The sequence below is a fragment of the Vicia villosa genome, unplaced genomic scaffold, assembly GCF_029867415.1.
Source record: "Vicia villosa cultivar HV-30 ecotype Madison, WI unplaced genomic scaffold, Vvil1.0 ctg.000892F_1_1, whole genome shotgun sequence".
NCBI classification, from domain to species: domain Eukaryota; kingdom Viridiplantae; phylum Streptophyta; class Magnoliopsida; order Fabales; family Fabaceae; genus Vicia; species Vicia villosa.
In genome coordinates, this window is record NW_026705401.1 from 360,318 (window position 1) to 380,053 (window position 19,736).

The 19,736-nt window shown below is 35.9% G+C and overlaps 3 protein-coding genes across 3 annotated transcripts; 2 read left to right on the forward strand and 1 right to left on the reverse strand.

Annotated features, from left to right (window-relative positions):
* Nucleotides 1-8,167: 8,167 nt before the first annotated feature.
* Nucleotides 8,168-11,716, reverse strand: LOC131631978 (pentatricopeptide repeat-containing protein At5g14080-like). The gene is made up of 4 exons (XM_058902743.1): nucleotides 9,906-11,716; nucleotides 9,548-9,793; nucleotides 9,336-9,445; nucleotides 8,168-9,247 (listed from the first exon to the last, which is right to left on the reverse strand). Exons 1-3 carry the CDS (start codon nucleotides 11,581-11,583, stop codon nucleotides 9,441-9,443), a joined length of 1,929 nt encoding a protein of 642 aa, XP_058758726.1. The 5' UTR covers nucleotides 11,584-11,716; the 3' UTR covers nucleotides 8,168-9,247; nucleotides 9,336-9,440.
* Nucleotides 11,717-12,796: 1,080 nt separating this feature from the next.
* On the forward strand, nucleotides 12,797-15,847 carry LOC131631968 (zinc finger BED domain-containing protein RICESLEEPER 1-like). Its single transcript, XM_058902732.1, has 4 exons — nucleotides 12,797-13,266; nucleotides 13,368-14,438; nucleotides 15,124-15,673; nucleotides 15,767-15,847. Exons 1-4 carry the CDS (start codon nucleotides 12,797-12,799, stop codon nucleotides 15,845-15,847), a joined length of 2,172 nt encoding a protein of 723 aa, XP_058758715.1.
* A 2,241-nt stretch (nucleotides 15,848-18,088) lies between these two features.
* LOC131631969 (uncharacterized) lies at nucleotides 18,089-18,526 on the forward strand. The gene has a single exon (XM_058902733.1). The coding sequence runs from the start codon at nucleotides 18,089-18,091 to the stop codon at nucleotides 18,524-18,526; it is 438 nt and encodes a 145-aa protein (XP_058758716.1).
* Nucleotides 18,527-19,736: the final 1,210 nt, after the last annotated feature.

Here is a 19,736-nt window from a genome sequence, read left to right on the forward strand (position 1 = left end):
TTGTCATTGCCTTTATAATTGCTGTTGATTGGTTAGCCTCGGAAAAAGTTGTCTTGCTCGATAAAAATGTGATTAAGGGTGGCAATGGTGGTCATGCTTTCAAATCCTTTTGGAACATGGAAATTGATGACTTCTCTTCTCTCTTGCTGACATTCGGGGTCAAATTTATGATTATCCAACGTAGTTGTAATCATCTACAGAACCGGAAAATGAATGACTATATATTAGAGTTTGACCTAACTCATCCTTACAAAACCGGTTGGTAAGGTGAGGAGTGTCCCTCTATATATATTCTTTGAAAGCTCTATCTCTAGCCAATGTGGGACTTTAGGATCTTCCTAATACACCCCCTCACGCCCAGCACTCTTTTGGGCTTGGTGCCCCAGCACTCTTTTGGGCTTGGTGCGTGGATATTAATGGTGGGCGGCCCATGGTCCGATCGATAGGCTCTGATACCATATTAGAGTTTGACCTAACTCATCCTTACAAAACCGGTTGGTAAGGTGAGGAGTGTCCCTCTATATATATTCTTTGAAAGCTCTATCTCTAGCCAATGTGGGACTTTAGGATCTTCCTAATACTATATATTAGAATTAATGTTGGTAGACGACATTAACTTATTTAATGTTTTTTTTAATCGATTGATTTATAAGAGATGGTATATTCTTTTATTCACGCCATTTGTTTGATTATTATTTGTTCATTGATGTGTTGAATTTTATTCTAGCGTTAAATTTCATCCTCCTTAGTTCTTTTGGGTATGTATCTAGCCAAGAGTGTTACTATAATATGCATCATCATTCCGTCCCACAATGGGTGAATGAGTGATTCAGTAACCATTTTGGGTTAGGAAGTATAATGAGTGAATGAGTGATTTAGTAACCATTTTACATATTTATTCCAAATGGGTTAGGAAGTATATTATACGTGGAACATAAATGAGAAATAAAAGAATTAAGTAAAAGAAAATGAAAGCGGGACTAATAATTATTTTATAGTGAACCTAAAAAGAATAACTTATTAGATTACAGACTTAAAAGTTACTTAACTTATTTATTTGGACTGTAATTAATGTATGATATTTACTTTGGTGCAATATAAATATGATACAGCCTGTACCGTAAAAATGCAGAACTATTCAAGATCAGGCTAAAAATGTATTGCACGTTAAAGTAGATTAAATTAATTTAGATTATTAACACAGGGTGCTTTCCTGAATCCTGATTGAAAACTAGCAGAGTGCTTAGAGATGGATGTTCTTCTCTTCATGTTGTGTATTCCTGCAAGTGCTTAGAATGGGTGAGTAGTATGAATTGTCGGTTGTAGTAAGTTTCCCTTCTCTTTTGTGTTCAGGTCTGTTTGTTTCCCAAAAGGTTTTAGGTTTAAATAGGTTTTTTCTTCTCTAATGTGTGAGTTAAAGGTTTAATCTGGTTTGTATCTTCTAGTTTTCTTCTGTTATGGGGTAGAGAAAAGTGTCAGTCTAGATCAAGGATACTTAGGACAACAACATTAGGAAGAAACACGATGTTGAAGTAACAAATTTTGTTTAGATTTGGAAGGGCCAAGGAAACAAAGAAGTATGTAGTGGAGTTTCGACTAGAGGAGATGAATATGAAAGTTAAGGAAATCCTTTAAGAAAGGAAAAGTTGTTGTAACTTTTTCTATAAAGTTATAGCAAAGATCATGGTCAAAAGGCTCAAAGACAATATGGATAAAATCATCACACACCTAACCAAAGTGCTTTTATGAGAGGAAGACTCATCTAGGATAATCTCATTGTAGCCCATGAAGTCTTCCATAATATCAAGAAAAGAAATATTATTGGGTTAGATAGCGTGGGTGTTAAATTGGATATGAGCAAAGAGTTGAATTTTATGACCTTTAGTTTATGCAGGTTATGAGTCTAGTCACTTCAGTTTCGTATAAATTCAATATCAATGGTCAACCTAGTCCCAAGCTTATGCCTTCGAGGGGTTTATGGCAGAGATCCCCTCTCACCATTTTTGTTTATTTAAGTTTTTGATTCCCTATCCAATATGCTCATTACTGCTATGTCAAATGATTTGATTAAAGGCCTCAAATCAGCACAAGATATCCCTTCCGTTTCTCATATCATGTTTGTAGATATTTCGATTGATATGACTTTCACTAGACAATTTTATCTGATGAATGTTGTTAGGGAGATAAAAAAAGTTAGAAAAGTTGGAAACACCAACAGACGCCCAATGTTTCAGGATCACAAGAGAGGTAGACACTACATTTCCACCAAACACTTTAAGGCATTAGGCATATGGATTATCTCTCTTATATGTCCAACATCTTCATTTCTAGTCAATGTGTGACTTAATCACCACACTTAAATTCAACAATGTCCCTCACAAGTGTAAGTCATTCATATCACTAGCCTTGATCCATACTAGGTTCCCTCTTCCGTTACTTCACCAATGAGCGCCTAATGCTCTAGGACCATAAAAGAGGGAGATGCCACATCTCCACCAGAAACCTTAAGGCATCATGTATATTAGATATAAGTTCCATCTCTTATATATCTAACATCTCTTTTATTTCTAGTTGATTTTCAGTTGATGTAAAATTTAATCACTCACTTGAATTCAATAACTTCATCCTCAAGAATAATGTGCTAATTAGAGTCAAAGGGGGTTTAGTATTTGGTAAGTTTATCCCTAATAAGCTGGAGGAGACATATTTCAATTATTTCTAGGATGAGAATTTGAAAACTGGAATGGGTAATTTCTTTTCCCACTCTAATGGTGTGAGTCACACCTCTGAAAACTTAAAATTGTTTTCAGAAATATTCGGAGATGCATATCCAAACGCATCATTAACTATTTTTTTTCCGAAATTTGATACAGAGATGCATCTTAGAAAACTCTTATTTCGAATATGCATCTTCGAAAACTTCTCTGCATACATCCAAGTTTGTATTTTTTTTGAATTCGAGGTCATTTTAATCCAACTAACAATGCCATAATTCATAATTTGATTCAAACATTAACATCTGAAAATAAGGTAATGCATTAATTAAAAAAACATCTAAAAAATATTACAAATATAGTTCTCAAAGTAGGGAAAATACTAGTAAAAAATTCGAAAATACAAAAAAAAAGAAGAACAACCTACTACGTATGTCTAATACTAACCTCCTGGTTCCTCCTCTGCCACCGGTAAGCCAAGGCTTTCAGTGCCTCGGTAAGAATGGAACGTGCTAGGGCAATCACATCATCGCCACATCTCTCAAACAATGCAAACTCTATGCCCTCATATGTAATCATTATGATATTCTAACAAATTGGCAATACATAAGCAAAATGGTCATCCCTGAACTGCTCATTCTCCTGGATCTCTTCATGAACAGGACTAGGTGGACGTCCATGAGCGTCTGGTGTCATGACATGGTGTGATATAGAATAAAACCAAGTTATGTAATCGTCAGCATAACGACACTGACTTGTGGCTGACATACTCTTATACTCCTCTGGTATCAGATGACTTTCGTAATCCACTAGTATGTCATTAAGATATCTGAGAATGACGTTGATAGGAGCAGTCACGAAATGGGATCTCATAACGATCTGCACAAATTCAAACTGATGCATGCATTGGTCCAACAAATACATGTACATCAAATTACTCCCACATGCCAGCCATCCAGAGTAATATGAAATTGGGTCGAAGGAATTAGTCTCCCGATGAGTGGTGTATGTTTTCCAGTCAATGTCATAATGTTGAGTCTTGTCAATATACAAACGGAATGACCGTACAATATCATTCTGTCTACGTGGAAAATATAGACAAGCACGTGAGTAATCCTCAATTTACCTTAGCACACGATCAAATCCGTGTATAAGGTGACAGTGGGATAGAATACATCCCTAAAAATGAATAAGAAAAAAAAGTAACAAGTGTAAAAAAAGTTGTTTTTAATTTAATAGTGGCTATGGAAATTACCGTCAGAAGGGTGCATGTTATTTGTTTTGTCGTACAAAGAGAACCTTCACTAAGCTTGGAGTACATGTATACCAAATAGGCAGCCCCCAAGTTACACTTGTTAATGGCCGACAAGTCAATGAAGTACTTAAGGTATGCCACACCGATGTAGGTTACACTTTTTTCCTCAAGCATGAACGTGCCAATCAAGAACAGGAGGAAACACCTCAAAACACATTCTTGGTGGCAGGTAACCTTTAGATCATCACCGCCCGCTTCCTCGGCCAACTCCAAGTTTTCTTCATATAGCTTCTGCAAGTATGAAAATTTGACATGAGCACCTCTAGTGTTCTCACACTGCATCAGGGCATCCATTGGGCCAAGTCTCAAATAAATGACCATCATCTCCTGGGTCTCACCGCGTTTGATCCTGGAATGATCAAGTAACTTTACCCTGATGGGAAGGTGTAGAATCTCGCCAACGGGGAAATGGAAAGATGACATTTCTTTATGCCATCTCTCAGCAAAATCCCTCAGCATGCCATGGCTGATGGTTCTGTACCCGGAAGAACATAAACCAGAAAAACTATAGTATCTGATGACACTTTGGAACCACTCATGCTTAGGATGATAAAGCTTGAGAATCTTTCTGTCGTGGTTAACAAATTTCAAATAATTGTGTTCCTATTAAAAATAAAACATAACAATATCACTCCCATTAGATTTGGTTAAAACAAAAAATAACAATCGTTAAAAAATATACCTTTCCAACCCAGACATGCAGAGAAACATGGTCTCTACAATATATTAGTAATGAGGTGTCAATGGGCCCTCCTGGATAAGAGTTTGCAAGTGAAGGGACACCATCATGTGTAGCATGAGTTTCCTTCCGGTGTACGTGAGCAGGGGAGACGTGCCCCTGGGATGAGGACCCTGTGACAGGCGGCTCCTAGAAATCAATGCTTCCCCATCATGAGGCCTAGGGATGGTTCTCCGCCTAACTCTGGCCTGCTCATTTTAAAGTCGATCCCGCTCACGGCGAATGGATGTGTGTTGGGTTTCACGTCCGAGTCTCAATTTGTCATTGTTGTTTGCAACCATTTCCTAAAAAAGTCGCGAAAACGACATTAGTTTGAAATTCAATAGCACTAAGGACCCAATTTGGAGATGCATCTCCGAAAACCAAAAATGACCCAATTTGGAGACGCATCTCCAAAAAAGCTTGTGTTTTGCTCCAATGGTAGAAATAGTTTGTACATTTTCTCTAACAATCCAAAATACAACCAAATTATAATGCACGTCTGTAACAATACCTATTTCAAATTCTAATACTACATAATGCATAAAAAAACCTATTTTAGCTAATACATTAATCAAAAGTAAAAAAAATTAAATGACAAACTTACTAAAAAAGGTGTTGATGAGGATGAACAATGTTGAATGTAGTATGTGGAGTGAGTTGGGATTGGAAAGATTGAAGTAGAGATACTTTTGTTGCTTGAAAAGTAGACTTGCACAATGTTGCTCACGAACTCCAATGGGTGGATGAAAAAGATTCATATAATAAAGAAGGAGGAAAGGGAGGGTATGACACACGTTATATATACATTGAACGCGTTCAGAGATGCATCTCCGAAAACTTCCCTTAATTTGAAAACAAGGATTAACTTGGAGATGCATTTGCAAACAAACCCTAAAACACATTTGGAGATGCATCTCCAAATTAAATTTTGGCACAGTGAGGGAAGCTCAACAATTTGCGCTTATTTTATGTGAAAATGATGCGTCCGGAGATGAATCTCTAAAAACAGGGAACTTTTTTTATTTTTTGCCAGAGATTTGGGAGTAACATATAAGGGTGTGAAAAGAAATTGTCTTAGAAGGAGCCAGAGAAATATTTAAACTTCCTAAATATTTGGGTTATATTAAAATGAAGGCAAGGTTGTTAATTGTTAATAACACGTTACAATATTAGGTTTTGATATATCATCCATAATTATAATATTAGGTTTTGATTTCATGATAACTTACTGGTAAGATCATTTTTGTAGTAAAATCGACAAGCTTATTGAGTTTAGCCTTGTAAGCTTGTTGTAGTATCAGTAATATCGAGTAATATTGTACGCAACTACGATAATATGTCGGTTTTACCTTTTTAGAGGAACATTTTTGTTTTAATTGGTTTAGCCGGTGGTTTTAAATCCGTTATTTCTGGATATGCAATCTTCCTAAGATTCCCTTTGATGTGCAATTTCATGATGCCATTAGCTTTCATGAATCTCTCTTGAATTACTTTGTTTGATTTATCATCATTCCTCACACCATCATCATCAAAACGAAGTTGGGTCCAGTGAGTGCAAACTTCGTCCATATGTATTGGTTTTTCATGTTTCAGCTTCTTTGAAATTATTCAAGTGAATGGAAGATTATAAGTCTTCCTAAATGTACAACCACAATTTGAGCTATCAGAACCTATTTACTTGCTCGTTTGACTTCGTGAAAAGTAAAATTCAATGTTGCCCGAGATATATTGCCAACCAACTATAAGTAAAGGATGTTGTCTTTGAATCAATGTTCTAACACATTAATGCTCCAACCAAAATATGTGAGTATGTCATTATGTTGGTTTTAAAGCATTTGGTTAACGACGTCCCAATCTCAACAAAAATCACCTTTACTATTTCCCAACCAATTCTTAAGTCTAGCATGCACGATTAGTTGTTGTACTGTCAAAGTGTCGATCCTGGTGAGTTCATGCACAAACAATCTTCTCTTTAACCTGATTGAGAATCGTGCCCTCAACATATTTCAATAAATATGGATATTTCGCACACATACTCCTTAAATGTAGAACAAATTCGACATATAATTCTTTTGCGGAAGAGTTTATTATACCATTTAATGCATCCATTATTTTTTCAACAACCACATCGGGTTTGGAAAATTAACCATCTTCACCTTTGACTTGTTTCGTACCAACCGTAGAGTTTACTCGACTTCTCACATTTTTGGTTATCTGATACTTACAAAGTAATGTGAAAGAAGTTGGAAAAACTGTTCCAACCGAATTCATCTGTGTGGTGTCATGATCGATGATCATCTTCCAAAATCTTCAACAGTTGTTGCATCTCAAATATTGGTCCTCTTACCGCCTTGATGTCTCGAGCACGCACGTTATATATTTGCTTGACATTTGAAACATTTCGAGGTCTTTTCCTTTTCAAAGACGCAAGTATGTTTCTTGGCACCACTATGTTTAATGTCATGCTCGAAACAAGTTCCCTTTTCCGTGGAACAAGACGACATACAATAGGATGACCCGTTAGCTTTTCAGTCAAAGCATGATTATACATACGGGAAGTCACATTAAATTTCCATGTCTCATCCGCCATACGGTATCCACGCAATTTAAACGGACATTCACATTTCCTCGTTCCCGTGTCATCTCGTTTCAACTTCCTAATCTTTGGTTGGTAGGTGCCACTTCTTTTGCATACCATTGTTACAAATGCATGTCTTAAATCCGAACCATTGTCAGACCTTCCAATTACAACGCCACACCCCAATTTTCTGGCCTCCATACAAACCCATTGTAGCATATGTTCATGAACAAAAAACACTTCTTTATTTGTAAATTGTGCATGAACATCTAACTCCCCCCCAATAAAAGGTTGATTGAGAATGAGAGAGTTTTTTCAAAGATTTTTTTTGTTGCAATGGAAGCTTAGTTTGACATGAAGAAGAAACTCATGCAAAGTGGCGTTTTATCAACCTTTCAGCGGAACATTTTCAGAGATGTCATTGAATCGTTTTCAAAATCAGTTGCATGAATAACAAAACAACTTAAATGAGTGCAGGGAGTATTTCGGAGATGCATCTCCGAAATACATCCAAACAATATAACGGAGACACATCTCCGGACTTTTTTTTTTTAAAAACTGGGTGACACTTAGAATAGAGGGCATTGGCGTGGTTTTGGGTGCGTCCGAAGATGCATTTCCAAACACTTAAGAGTAAAATCGGATTTTCAAAGATGTGGTATGCTCATATAAGGTTGAAATGAGCATTTCCCATAGAAGAATGCAAGTATCCATGAATCATGATGGTGATTAGTGATATCATCTATTCCAAGTTTAAAATGCCATATTTCAGTTGGCAAGGAAAGTGTGTCAATCACAGAACACCAGATGAGATGTACTCACAAAAAAAAACACTCCGACAACCATGTTATCATATATTTTTACTAAGATAATGGTAGGGAGATCAACTTTATCTTAGTGCTTCATGCCAACACACCATTATAGCGTGTAGGTCAATTTGTCAGTTATTTAATCTACAAATGTTCTCTTTCATAGTTCCTGCCAACATACATAACCTGATGTAATCTTCAGTCCCCATTAGAAACCCCAGCTAGTAAACTTGTTGTTTTTGATGTCTCTTGGAATGGATCCATTTAGGCACACCTACTGACCACTGGAATCATTTGTCACTCGAACTACAGCTTCATCCTTAGCTGCCCCGAACTCGGATACGAACACGGGATACAACGCGGACACGGACACGAGGACTCTACTAATATAGAAATTATAGGACACGGACACGGCTATATATATTTTATATATTAATATAATAATACAATATATGAGCATAATTTATAAAGAATTTAAAACAAGAATCAAAATTTATATATATTTAAACTCAGTACTTTCAATCAACAAAAAAAAAAAAAAATCCACCAAAACAAAATAATACAAATCATATCATAGTCACTCTATATTGATAAAATCAGCTTCTAAACCGTAGAATAAGAAAAAAAATAAGAAATCCTAGTTGTGTTATTTTTATAATGGAGAAGAGAAATATGAAAGGTAAAAAAACCCTGTTACTTTTATAAATAAAACTCCGATAATTATTGAGTTGGGCCTTTTTGTTTTTAAAAAAAATCTAAATTTTTTTGAGTTGGGTGCGTCCTTTATTTGAAATAAGGTGTCGTATCTGTGTCCGTTATAATTAAATTATTTTTTCGTTGGACACTGCAAAAACGTGTCAGATACGTGTCGTACACGTGTCGTACGAGTATCCGTGTCCGACGCGGCGACACGCCTTCTGAATGGCATATCAGCGCTTCATAGATCCTTAGCATTATGTGTCCTTTGTCTACATCTCGCAGCCACCACATTAGGGTGAATTTCAGTGAGAAATGCAGAGATTTTGAAAGTCTGTCTATGTAGTAAGTTCAATTATGATGTGCTCTTCTGTAGGTTCAACCTCAAGCCAGGATTGTTTTCTTTTTTCAAGTCTGCAGAATTCAAAAGAAAGAAAATCAGAAACTACAAGATTTTTCACAGTATCATTCAGAGATAGTAATAACACATATAATAACTTACCATCCATGAACCACACCCCATCAGAGGAGATGTAGGCCTTTATTACAAGGTTCGCATGTGAAATAACTTGACAGTATCCAGGAGAATTCTCTGTATGTAGCATTGTCAACCTGCAAAGATATTTCCACAGTTTATCAAAATTTTACACTCATGGTCAGAAATGGCATTATCGGCCGTTGTCCCAATGAATAAAATTTGAAATCATAACACACCTTGAATTCTTTGAAGAAACTGTAATATTGGCTCTGGGCATTTAGAAACAGAAAGGGAAGCTAAAAGTCCGGTACATATATCCTGTAGCATTGAAGGCGACTTGTCCTGAACCCACCTCAAATGCTCAATAGCAATTGGAATCTCTCTTGCATCTGCCAAACATTTCAACAAAACTACGTGGGATTCTGCATGTCCTATATTATGACTGAGACTGCAAAGTAACTCGGAAGCAGCTGCTAGATGTCCTGCATAGAAAACATACATCATGACATGTTGTGCTGCTAAATCTCGCACCACGCTGACAAGTATTTGACAAAGTAAAAAACAACCTAACATATAATGCGGGAGTAATAATACCTTTCTTGCTGAGTGATAATATAAACGAGCTCAATATGTCTCTTGCAATGGTAATATCCTGTTTGACAGACTTGTTATAGAGTTCAAAAGCTTCTTCAAGCCTGTCTTCTTGGGAGAGCCCTTGTAAAAGAAAAGTGTAACTCGCACGATCGGGTTCGACTCCCTTGTCCAACATCCGGTTAAACAACATCTCAGCCTCATCAATCTGCCCTTCTTCTGAAAATTTATGAATCAGAATATTATATGTTTTCAAGTTTCCACAACAGCCACTCGCAAACATCTCATCCCAAAGCTTCCTAGCAGGGCGAAGTAAATCCTCCTTACAACACGCTTCCATCACATAATTGTAAGACGTTACATCAGGATTCAACCCTTTCTTTTTCATTTCCTGTAGAACAGCATATCCTTCTTTCACTCTCCTAGCTTCGCACAACCACAACAGCATCACATTGTAACCCTCCACATCCTTGAAATAATTCCGACAATCCAAAACACGAAACACCTCCAACAATTCATCCACTTTACCCACCCTACACAAATTCCAACTCAATCTATTCAAACTTGAAACACTCAAAAACCTTTCCCTCTCAACAACATAATTAAAAAACACAATCGCCCCAATAGGATCAACATCCGACACAGACTCAATCAAAACATTAAAAACATCGTCCTCCACAACAAAATTACCTCCAACAATAACCTCCCCAATCATCTTAGCTTCACAAATCCGCTTCTCCGAAACCAATTCAAATATAATCTCTTTATAATCACTACTTCTCGGAGCCACACCTAACTTCCTCTTCATCTTCAAAACCTTAATCTCATCAACCACATTCCCCATTTCCCTAAACCCCTTCGCCACAACCCAATAAGCCATAAAATCAGGCTTCCACCCTCTATTCCTCAATTCAGACAACATCACCATAGCCTCACTCACCTTCCCAGCAAAACACAAACCATTCACAATCATAACCGCCACAACAGACCCGTTAATCTCCGAACCACATTTCCCAACCTCATCCAACAAACCCAACACTTTCCTTAAATCACCCTCTTTACAAACCCACCAAACAAAAACCCCAAACCCCAATGTACTAAAAGAAACACCCTTTACAAACATTTCATCAAACACCTTATATGCATTGTCATTATTGTTAGAACTAAGTGCAGCCAGAAGTGAGTTACAAGTGGGTGCACCAATTTCATTGATCAACGAAGCAACCTCGTTGAAAATGGAGAGAGCTTGAAGTAAGTAATTACGGGAAATATGCATGGCTATAACCGAACGGTAAACGGAAGGGTGAATTGGGTAATTAAAAGATTGAGCTTTTCTGAGAAGTGAAAGAAGAGAGTGGTAATTAGACTGAGAGTGGTTTTGTGTGAGGGAGAGGGATTTGAGAATGGAGTGAAAGGTTGAATCAGTATGGGTAAACCCTGGTTGTTGAGAAGCCCAATGGAAAAAGCCCAAAGCGAGAGAATGGTGATGGAGGAGGAAAGGGTCGATGATGGAAGAAACAAGGGATGGAGTTAGATTTTGGTTGAGGTTGTTGTGAAGGGTTTGTTCGATTTGTGAGGTCCATGGGTGGTGATGATGGTGTTTGGTTTTTGTGTGGTTCTTTGAGGTTGAGATTATTGTTCTGCTGATTCTCTGTGCTAGTTCTAGTGATGCGGGTTTCATGTTGAAGTTGTTTTGTTTTTCTGTTACGTGCAATGCATGTACTACTGTACTGTACTTCGTTGTTCTATGTAAGTGTTTGAGTAGAAAAGGTGAAAATATCAAAATTTCATGACCTCTCCCATACTTCTCCAAATGCCTTACCACCACGACAAGATTATTGTTTTGTCAAAGAATCCATTTAAATGTATTAGATATATGGCCGGTGCGATGTAAGTAGGAATGACAAAAATATTCATACTAGCAGATATTTGTGGATAAAATCCGTCATGGGTACGGGGCGGGTAGTTTAATAGATATTCACGGATAAAATAAATGGATATTTAAATATCCGTTTATTAATAAATATGAATATGGGTTTAAGGTTACCGTGCCTAGGGTTATATTTGGGAATGCGGATCCGAGATCCGGACCGGTGGAACTGGTCCAATGGACCGACCGAAACAGTGAATGGGATGGTAATGGATAAAAAAATTATCCGAATCTAGAATGAAGAATCGGACCAAATATCCAATGAGTAACCGAAAATAAAAATATAAATAGCCTTGTCATTTCATTTCCTCACTTTTTCTCACTCCCTCTCTCTCATTCACTCTCAGACTCCTCCGGTCCTCCCTCTCTCACTCACGTCTCTCTTCCTCTCCTCCCATGTCTCTACCTCAGCCACCTCTGACGGCCTCCTCTTCCCCTCCTTGTCTCCGATGATAACTCCTCACACACTAGTTATTGTTTTTACTTCTTCTTGAATCGTGATTTCGTGTATCTGTTTCAAAGAGATTTCTTGGAGTATCTTCTTCGTATAACTGTAATGTATTCAAACTTTTTGTATTGTTATATTTCACATAAATTTCATGCTATTTACCATGTTTGCATGTTAGGTTTGATGCTTCGTTCTATAGTATGTTGCTGTTTTGCCCTAATTTGTTTTGACCTAATTTGTTTTGCCCTAATTTGTTTTGACCTAAACTTTTTATAAATGAAATGCATGTTACAATTTTGACCTAAGTTTTGCCTATTTCAGTTTTCAAGTTTGATTAAGATTAATAAAGCGTTAGGGTTTTTTTATACTGAGTTTTTTTATTCATAAATCATAATAAAGCTCGATTAGGGTTTTGACCAAATTTTTGGGTCTGTTCTAAATAAAGTTGGGCTTCTGTTGTTGAGTTTTGTTACAGTTTACTATTATATTATTGTTTAATTCTTTGTATTTTCTTCCATGTCGTTTCAAGATTCATCATTGACTCCTCCAACAACGGTGGATGATCTTATTGATATTGAGTTGTTGCTTGGTGACATCGGGGAAGAGGAGACAACGGATGGAGGTAATTTAGAGCTTGGTGAGATGATGGATATGGAGGTTCCAGTTCCGAGTGATACAACTACTCAAACCAACCCCACTGATAATACTACTACTCAGACCCCCACTCAAAATACTGCAAACACAAACATTGATGCTTCAACCCCTCAAGTTGCCCAAGCTCAGAGTTCCCAGAGTCAGAGAAATGCTGATGGTAGAGCTCCACGTCCCAAAAAATCTGCTGTTCATTCTAAAATGGTGCTTATTGTAGGTCCAGATGACATTAAGAAGTGGAAGTGCAGATGGTGTGGAAAGCTTTACACATATGATGCAAAGTGGAAGAGTACCTCTAATGGTAAGAAACATTTAGATGCTTGTATTCAGAGAAGGTTAAGGTTGAAAGAAAATAATGAGAAAGAGTTTGCTCAGTCTAGATTAAAAATAGGTGATATACTCCTAGTTTAGCTACTTGGACATATAATCATGCTAGGGTTAGAGAAATTGCAGCACACATGATTCTAGGTCATGAATTTCCCTTTTCTGTTATGGAAGGTGTTATTTTTAATGAGTTTCTAAAAGAGATTTATCCATGGTACAAAAAGATTACTAGGCAACAGGTTAAGTTTGATTGTGATACATTTTATGAGGCTGAGAGAATTAAAATGAAAAGGTCTATGGCTTTGATTAACAGGGTCAGTCTCACCACTGACTTGTGGTGGTCTGGTGAACAGAGGGTAGGCTATATGACTGTGACTGGTCATTTCGTTGATTCAAAATGGCAGCTTCATAAAAGAGTTTTTTCTTTTAAGAATGTGCCACCACCACATTCTGGAGAGGTTTTGTGCAGGGAACTGATAAAGGTAATGAATGATTGGGGAATAAGGGGTAAGGTAGCATCTATTTCTGTTGATAATGCCAGTGCGAATGATAATTGCATTTCTAGGTTGAAGAGAGATTATTCTGGTAGGAGAAATTTACCCTTAGATGGTAAGTTATTTCATGTAAGGTGTTGTGCACACATCTTAAATTTGTTGGTGCAGGATGGACTTGATATGATTAAGGTGTCTGTTGATAAGATAAGAAATGGTGTCAAATACTTGCTCAATTCTGAAACAAGATGCAAATCATTCAAAAAGATTGTTGATGAGTTGCAACTTGAAGGCAGAATGCAAGTGTTGGATACAAAGACTAGGTGGAACTCAACTTGGTTGATGTTGTCTACTACATACCATTACAGAGAAGTGTGGCCTATATATGCTGAGGAAAATGGTGCATTTCTCAGTTTTTTGCCTGATGCAAATGATTGGGAAGATGTTCATGATATTTGCAAGTTTTTGGAGGTTTTTGCTGATGTGACATCAATTATTAGTGGCACATCTTACCCTACTGCTAATCTGTTTTTGTCTGAGCTTTACAGAGTGAAGGTTTCACTTGATAATCCTTCAAGTATCTCACATAATCCTCAGTTGCAGGCCCTTGCTAGTGAAATGAAGTTGAAATATGACAAGTATTGGTCAGAGTCTAATACATTGATTTCGATTGGTGTAGTTCTTGATCCAAGGTATGAACATCTTAGCCTATGATGTACGATTATTATTTGAGGCATGATTATTATTCTCTGATCTTGATATGAATGATTATTATCTGATGCATGATTGATATCCTGTTATTGATATGTATAGTGAGTTGTGACTTAATTGTGTCTTATTAAGTTGCCTTGCTGCTGGTTGTGGTTTAATAGTGCCTACTGCCTGCCTATGATGTAATCTTTTCTTAATTGTATGAATTATGATTACCTGAGGCATATGATGGATCCTGTTCTTGATAGTCTCATTTAAGTTGCCTTGCTGGTTGTGGTTTAATAGTGCCTATGATGAAATCTTTTCTTGAATTGTATGAATTATTATGATTACCTGAGGCCTATGATGGATTATTTTGTTGATATGCATATTAGTGAGTTGTGACTTAATAGTGCCTATTTTCTCATTTAAGTTGCCTTGCTAGTTGTGGTTTAATAGTGCCTATGATGACATGTTTTCTTGACCTGCATTATTAGAATTCAAGATTCTGAGGCCTATTCTGTTACCTCTTGGTGACTTTAGTTGGGGTTGTGGCCTATTCTGTTACCTCCTTGTATGTTGCCGATGATGAACAATAATTTTGAGGTCATTAATTGTTAATGTTGCCTTTCTTAATGAATTATTCTGAGGCCATTGTTGTTACCTTATACTTTATTTTATGCAAAGGTATAAGATGATCTGCATCAAATGGGTATACCCTTTTTTGTATCCAAATCCCACTCAATCAGATACATATCAACAAGTGTTGTCTGAAAATTTAAGTACCCTCTTCCAATTGTATCAAGATTCCTATGGAACCAATGATGCAACTACCCCTACTGCTGCATCTGAATCTCCAGAAGTAGGATCTACTTCTGGATTGGGAAGGAGGAACTTTGAAATGTTTTTAGAAACTGTTGTGGGTAATAATTCCAAAACTGATCTTGAATTATATTTTGAGGAGCCTCCTTTGAAAGTTCCCCCTAATGCTAAATTTGATGTTTTAACTTGGTGGATGGGAAATGAGGCCAAATATCCTGTTCTTAGTAAATTGGCAAAGGATATCCTAACTGTTCCAGTTACTAATGTTGCTTCAGAAGCAACTTTTAGTGCTGGGAAAAGGATTATTGATCCGAAAAGATCTTCTATGAAAACTAAGACAGTTGAAATGGTGCTTTGTGGAGGTGATTGGGTGAAGGAGAAATATGGAATAAAGAAGGGGTGCACTGCTTCTATTGTAAGTTTATTTTTCATGTCTTCTTTCAATTCTAACTAATACATGTTTATTATTATTCTATCTTAACTAATACTTTTCAAATTTGTGTTGTAGCTTGAGGAACCACAAGATGAACCTTTGACATATCATTTTGGTGAAGATTTGGGTGTTTCATCTACTGTTGCTGCAACTTGAATACAATGCCAATGATGAGATTGTTCTGAGGCATTATGAAATGTAATGATCTTTTGAGTTTATTTTGACTTATCATTTTGAAACCTCATGTATTTTTGATACAATTATCTTTGGTAGCCTCTTATCAAAACATTAACATTTGTCTTGGTATATTATATAAGTTGGTATATTATATAAGTGATTATGAAATGCTGTTGGGTTGTTAATTTGATATGTAAAATCATTAGTTTCATTTCATGTACAGTTTGGAAACCCATAAATAAACATGAAATTTCATTAATTTTTTCTTGTGTATCGGGTGGTCCGGTTACCCGACCAACAACAACGGTCCGGTTTCGGTTATTTTATTAAAAAAAATCTAATTCGGTTCGGTCTTCGGTTACCTGAAATTGTTGGACCGGTTTCGGTCCAACTATTTATCCATCACTGTGCTGGACCGGTCCCGGTTTACCCGGATAAGTTTTCGGTCCATAAATCGGGACATCAATTATCCGGACCGAACCGGACCGATAACAGCCCTAACCGTGCCCGCGGAAATTCATATCTGTTAATAAGTTATAAAAATTACTTAAATATTATTAAAACATTTATGTTCTATACAAATTTTATTGGTAATTTCATATTTAAGCTTCTTTCATACTTCATACCTCATTTCAACAATTCCACCGTCCATCCAAACAATATCACATTTTTCCTTTCCAACTAGTGTCATCCTGATCCTTTCTACTTCTCCGTCGTCCTCTCTTCCACCATAACTCAAAATCACAATATCATTCTTTTTTTAAGAAAAAAAATGAAGTGTATGGAATATTATGCTTTGGTGAAAATGAAGGAAATTAATTTCATAAAATTTTGTTGTTAAAATAAGAGAGATTTGTATGAGTGATAACAATCTTGTTTAAATTTCTACCTACTTTCTACCTACTCTACATAAACCCTAATCCTTTCTTTCTTTAAATTTCCTTTCTTATTTTCATCATTATTGTGTGAGTGATAACAATCTTGTTCATCAAGATTGATAAAAATTTATCGTAGATATTGGTGAATTTCCAACAGCAAAGACATATATTGTATTTTACATGAAAATAGAATAAATGAGTATGAAGTTTAACAATAAGATAAACAAATTTACAAATAGTTATTAGAAAAAAATTCTTACTGATTGAAGTTGTTATGAGACATGAAAATCCTAAAAAAGAACAAATACGTAAAAAATGGCAGCAAATGAAATTGAAAAAAAATCTTACTGATTGAAGTTGTTATGAGACATGAAAATCATAGAAAAGAACAAATAGGTGAAAAATAGTAGCAAATGAAATTTGTAAATAATGAAGGTAGGATTAAGAGTGGTTATAAAGGCGTGTACGAATACAAAAAGACACTATTTTATAACCGTTTTTATAGACTATTATTAATACTATTATTATAACCTCTCATTTTTTAGAAGTTAATTATTTTACCAATTAATAAAATATTGGACTAAAATAATTAACTTCCAAAAATAAAGTATTGGACTAAATTAGAAATTTTATGACCTACACTTTTATTATTTACAAAATTAGTCATGAAAAGTAACTTAACACCATGGTTTTTAAAATACCGAGGGGTAAATTTATTTGCATATGGGTTCGAACTCCATCACATACATTTTTATTATTTACAAAACTAGCGCCTCATACATCTCGGTTAATCAATAAAACTGAGGGGTAAGATATATATATATATATATATATATATATATATATATATATATATATATATATATATATTATATATATATATATACACACACACACACACACATTTTTTAATTAAAACTCGTTACATTGTTTACACAGAAAGTTAATAATTTTTTTTTGTTTATGTTTACCCAGAATATTACATAGTTTACATAGAATATTAAAATAAAAATTACATTGTCCATGAAGATCATATGTTGGATTTTCGAATCCTTGATATTTGGACAAAATCAAATGATGGGCACCACTATAATATTCTCAATTGTTTTTTTATGCATGTGTTTCTGATATAAACAAAAAAGGATATAAATAAATGATTTTGTGCTCAAATAAATATTGAAGAACACAAACCTTTAACCCAAATAATTTTATGCTCTTGCAATCTATCATAGAGAATTCTTCATGGTAAATACTCTTGCAAACTTTAAATTGGAGGATGTAGATAGTTTTAAGCGCTTCATGATGTTTCATTATCAATTTTAGATATTAGAATGCTTTTATAATGAAAGTTTTTGGGGATCCTTTGTCTCCGTTTCTTTTTGTTCTTGTCATGGAAGGATTAACCACCCTTGTCAAAAAGTCGGTAGAAGTGGGGGATTTCAAACCTTTCAAATTTAGAGAAGAGGACTTAGTGGATATTCTTCAATTCACGGACGATACCGTTATTTTAGGGGAGCCTTCTTGTGATAATTTTTGGAGCTTGAAAGTGTTGCTGAGAGGTTTTGAACTTGTGTCGGAGTTAAAAACCAACTTCACTAAAAGTAACATTTTCGGTGTTAATGTGGGAGATTGGTTGATGCATACGACAACATCGTTCGTTTCTTGCAAAAAAGGGAACTTTCCTTTCAAATTTCTTGGTATTTGGGTGGGCGCTAATCCTAGAAGCAAGAAGACGTGGAAGGAACTTTTAAACAACATTAAGAGTAGACTATTATCTTAGAAGGGGCAGAACATTTCAATTGGGGGAAGGTTGACACTCATTAATGCGGTACTTAATGCTATCCCTACTTTCTCTCTTTCTTTTTATAAAGCTTAGAAGAAAGTCATACAAGAGATAAGAGAGCTTCAAAGAAACTTTTTTGTGGAGTGGTAATGTGAATAAAAGGAGTATACATTGGGTGAAGTGGGAGATCGTGTGCAAACCAAAAGATAAAGGCGGATTGGGGGTTAGGGATGTTAGAGAGATGAAAATGGCTCTTCTTCTTAAATGGAAATGGCGGATTCTAACGGAGAAAGATGCAATATGGAGGAGATTCATTGATTTGAGGTATCGCAATCCAAAACTCAAGACGCAAGTGACTAATGGGGATATCATTAATCATGATGATTCCATATGGTGGAGGGATGTCATGATAAATAATGTGAAACTGGAACGTTTTGAGGAAGGCTTCTCTAGTTGTGTTGACTTTCATTTAAAGAATGGTAAAAACATTCTTTTCTGGGATAATATTTGGTTGGGAAATCAAACTCTTCGTGACAAATTTCTAGATTTGTATGATCTATCAACCAAAAAACTGTGTTCGGTAACAGATATTTTACACAGGCAGGACGACGCTGTTCATTGGTCTGCGAACAACCTGTTCGGACAAAATTCCTCTACTGTCCAGGGGCCGAAACTTGATATGGCAGTTGCGGATGCTGCTTCTGTCCAGCAACAGTGGCGGGATTTGCATACTACCTTGCAACCTGTCTCGTTGAATAACTTGGAGGAAGATCATTTTGAATGGAATTTGAATTCTAACGGTGAGTTTTCGGTATCTAGTGTTTCGAAATTGGCGGAGGAATCAAAAGAGCTAGCGTGGCCGTTTTCAACTGTATGTTTGATGAAAGTTATATGGTCTTTGAAATTACCTTTTAGAATAAATGTGTTTTCATGGAGGTTCTTGTCCGAAAAACTTCCTTTAAAAGACCTTTTGATTCAAAGGGAAGTTTCAAATATTTCTTCGGCTAATTGTATTTTTTGCGAGGCTCATCGGGAGAATTTGAATCATATGTTCTTTGATTGCTTGATGGCGAAATCGGTTTGGAGAAGAATTTATGTTTGGTTGGGAGATGATCCTATACTTTCATTTTCCGAGTTCTTGAATTTTGGTTCCATCCAAGAGAAGGTGATGATAGTCAACTACAAGAACAAGATTAACATCATTTGG

What these genes read in the sequence shown, in the direction of transcription:
- LOC131631978 (XM_058902743.1), bottom strand. Translation starts at nt 11,583, where the DNA reads ATGAAACCCGCATCACTAGAACTAGCACAGAGAATCAGCAGAACAATA. An exon ending in ATTATCACTCAGCAAGAAAG is followed by an intron (nt 9,794 to 9,905) that starts GTATTATTACTC and finishes TTTTCTATGCAG; the next exon opens with GACATCTAGCAGCTGCTTCC.
- LOC131631968 (XM_058902732.1), top strand. Translation starts at nt 12,797, where the DNA reads ATGTCGTTTCAAGATTCATCATTGACTCCTCCAACAACGGTGGATGAT. An exon ending in GATGCTTGTATTCAGAGAAG is followed by an intron (nt 13,267 to 13,367) that starts GTTAAGGTTGAA and finishes TAATCATGCTAG; the next exon opens with GGTTAGAGAAATTGCAGCAC. An exon ending in GGTGTAGTTCTTGATCCAAG is followed by an intron (nt 14,439 to 15,123) that starts GTATGAACATCT and finishes TTTTATGCAAAG; the next exon opens with GTATAAGATGATCTGCATCA.
- LOC131631969 (XM_058902733.1), top strand. Translation starts at nt 18,089, where the DNA reads ATGAAAGTTTTTGGGGATCCTTTGTCTCCGTTTCTTTTTGTTCTTGTC.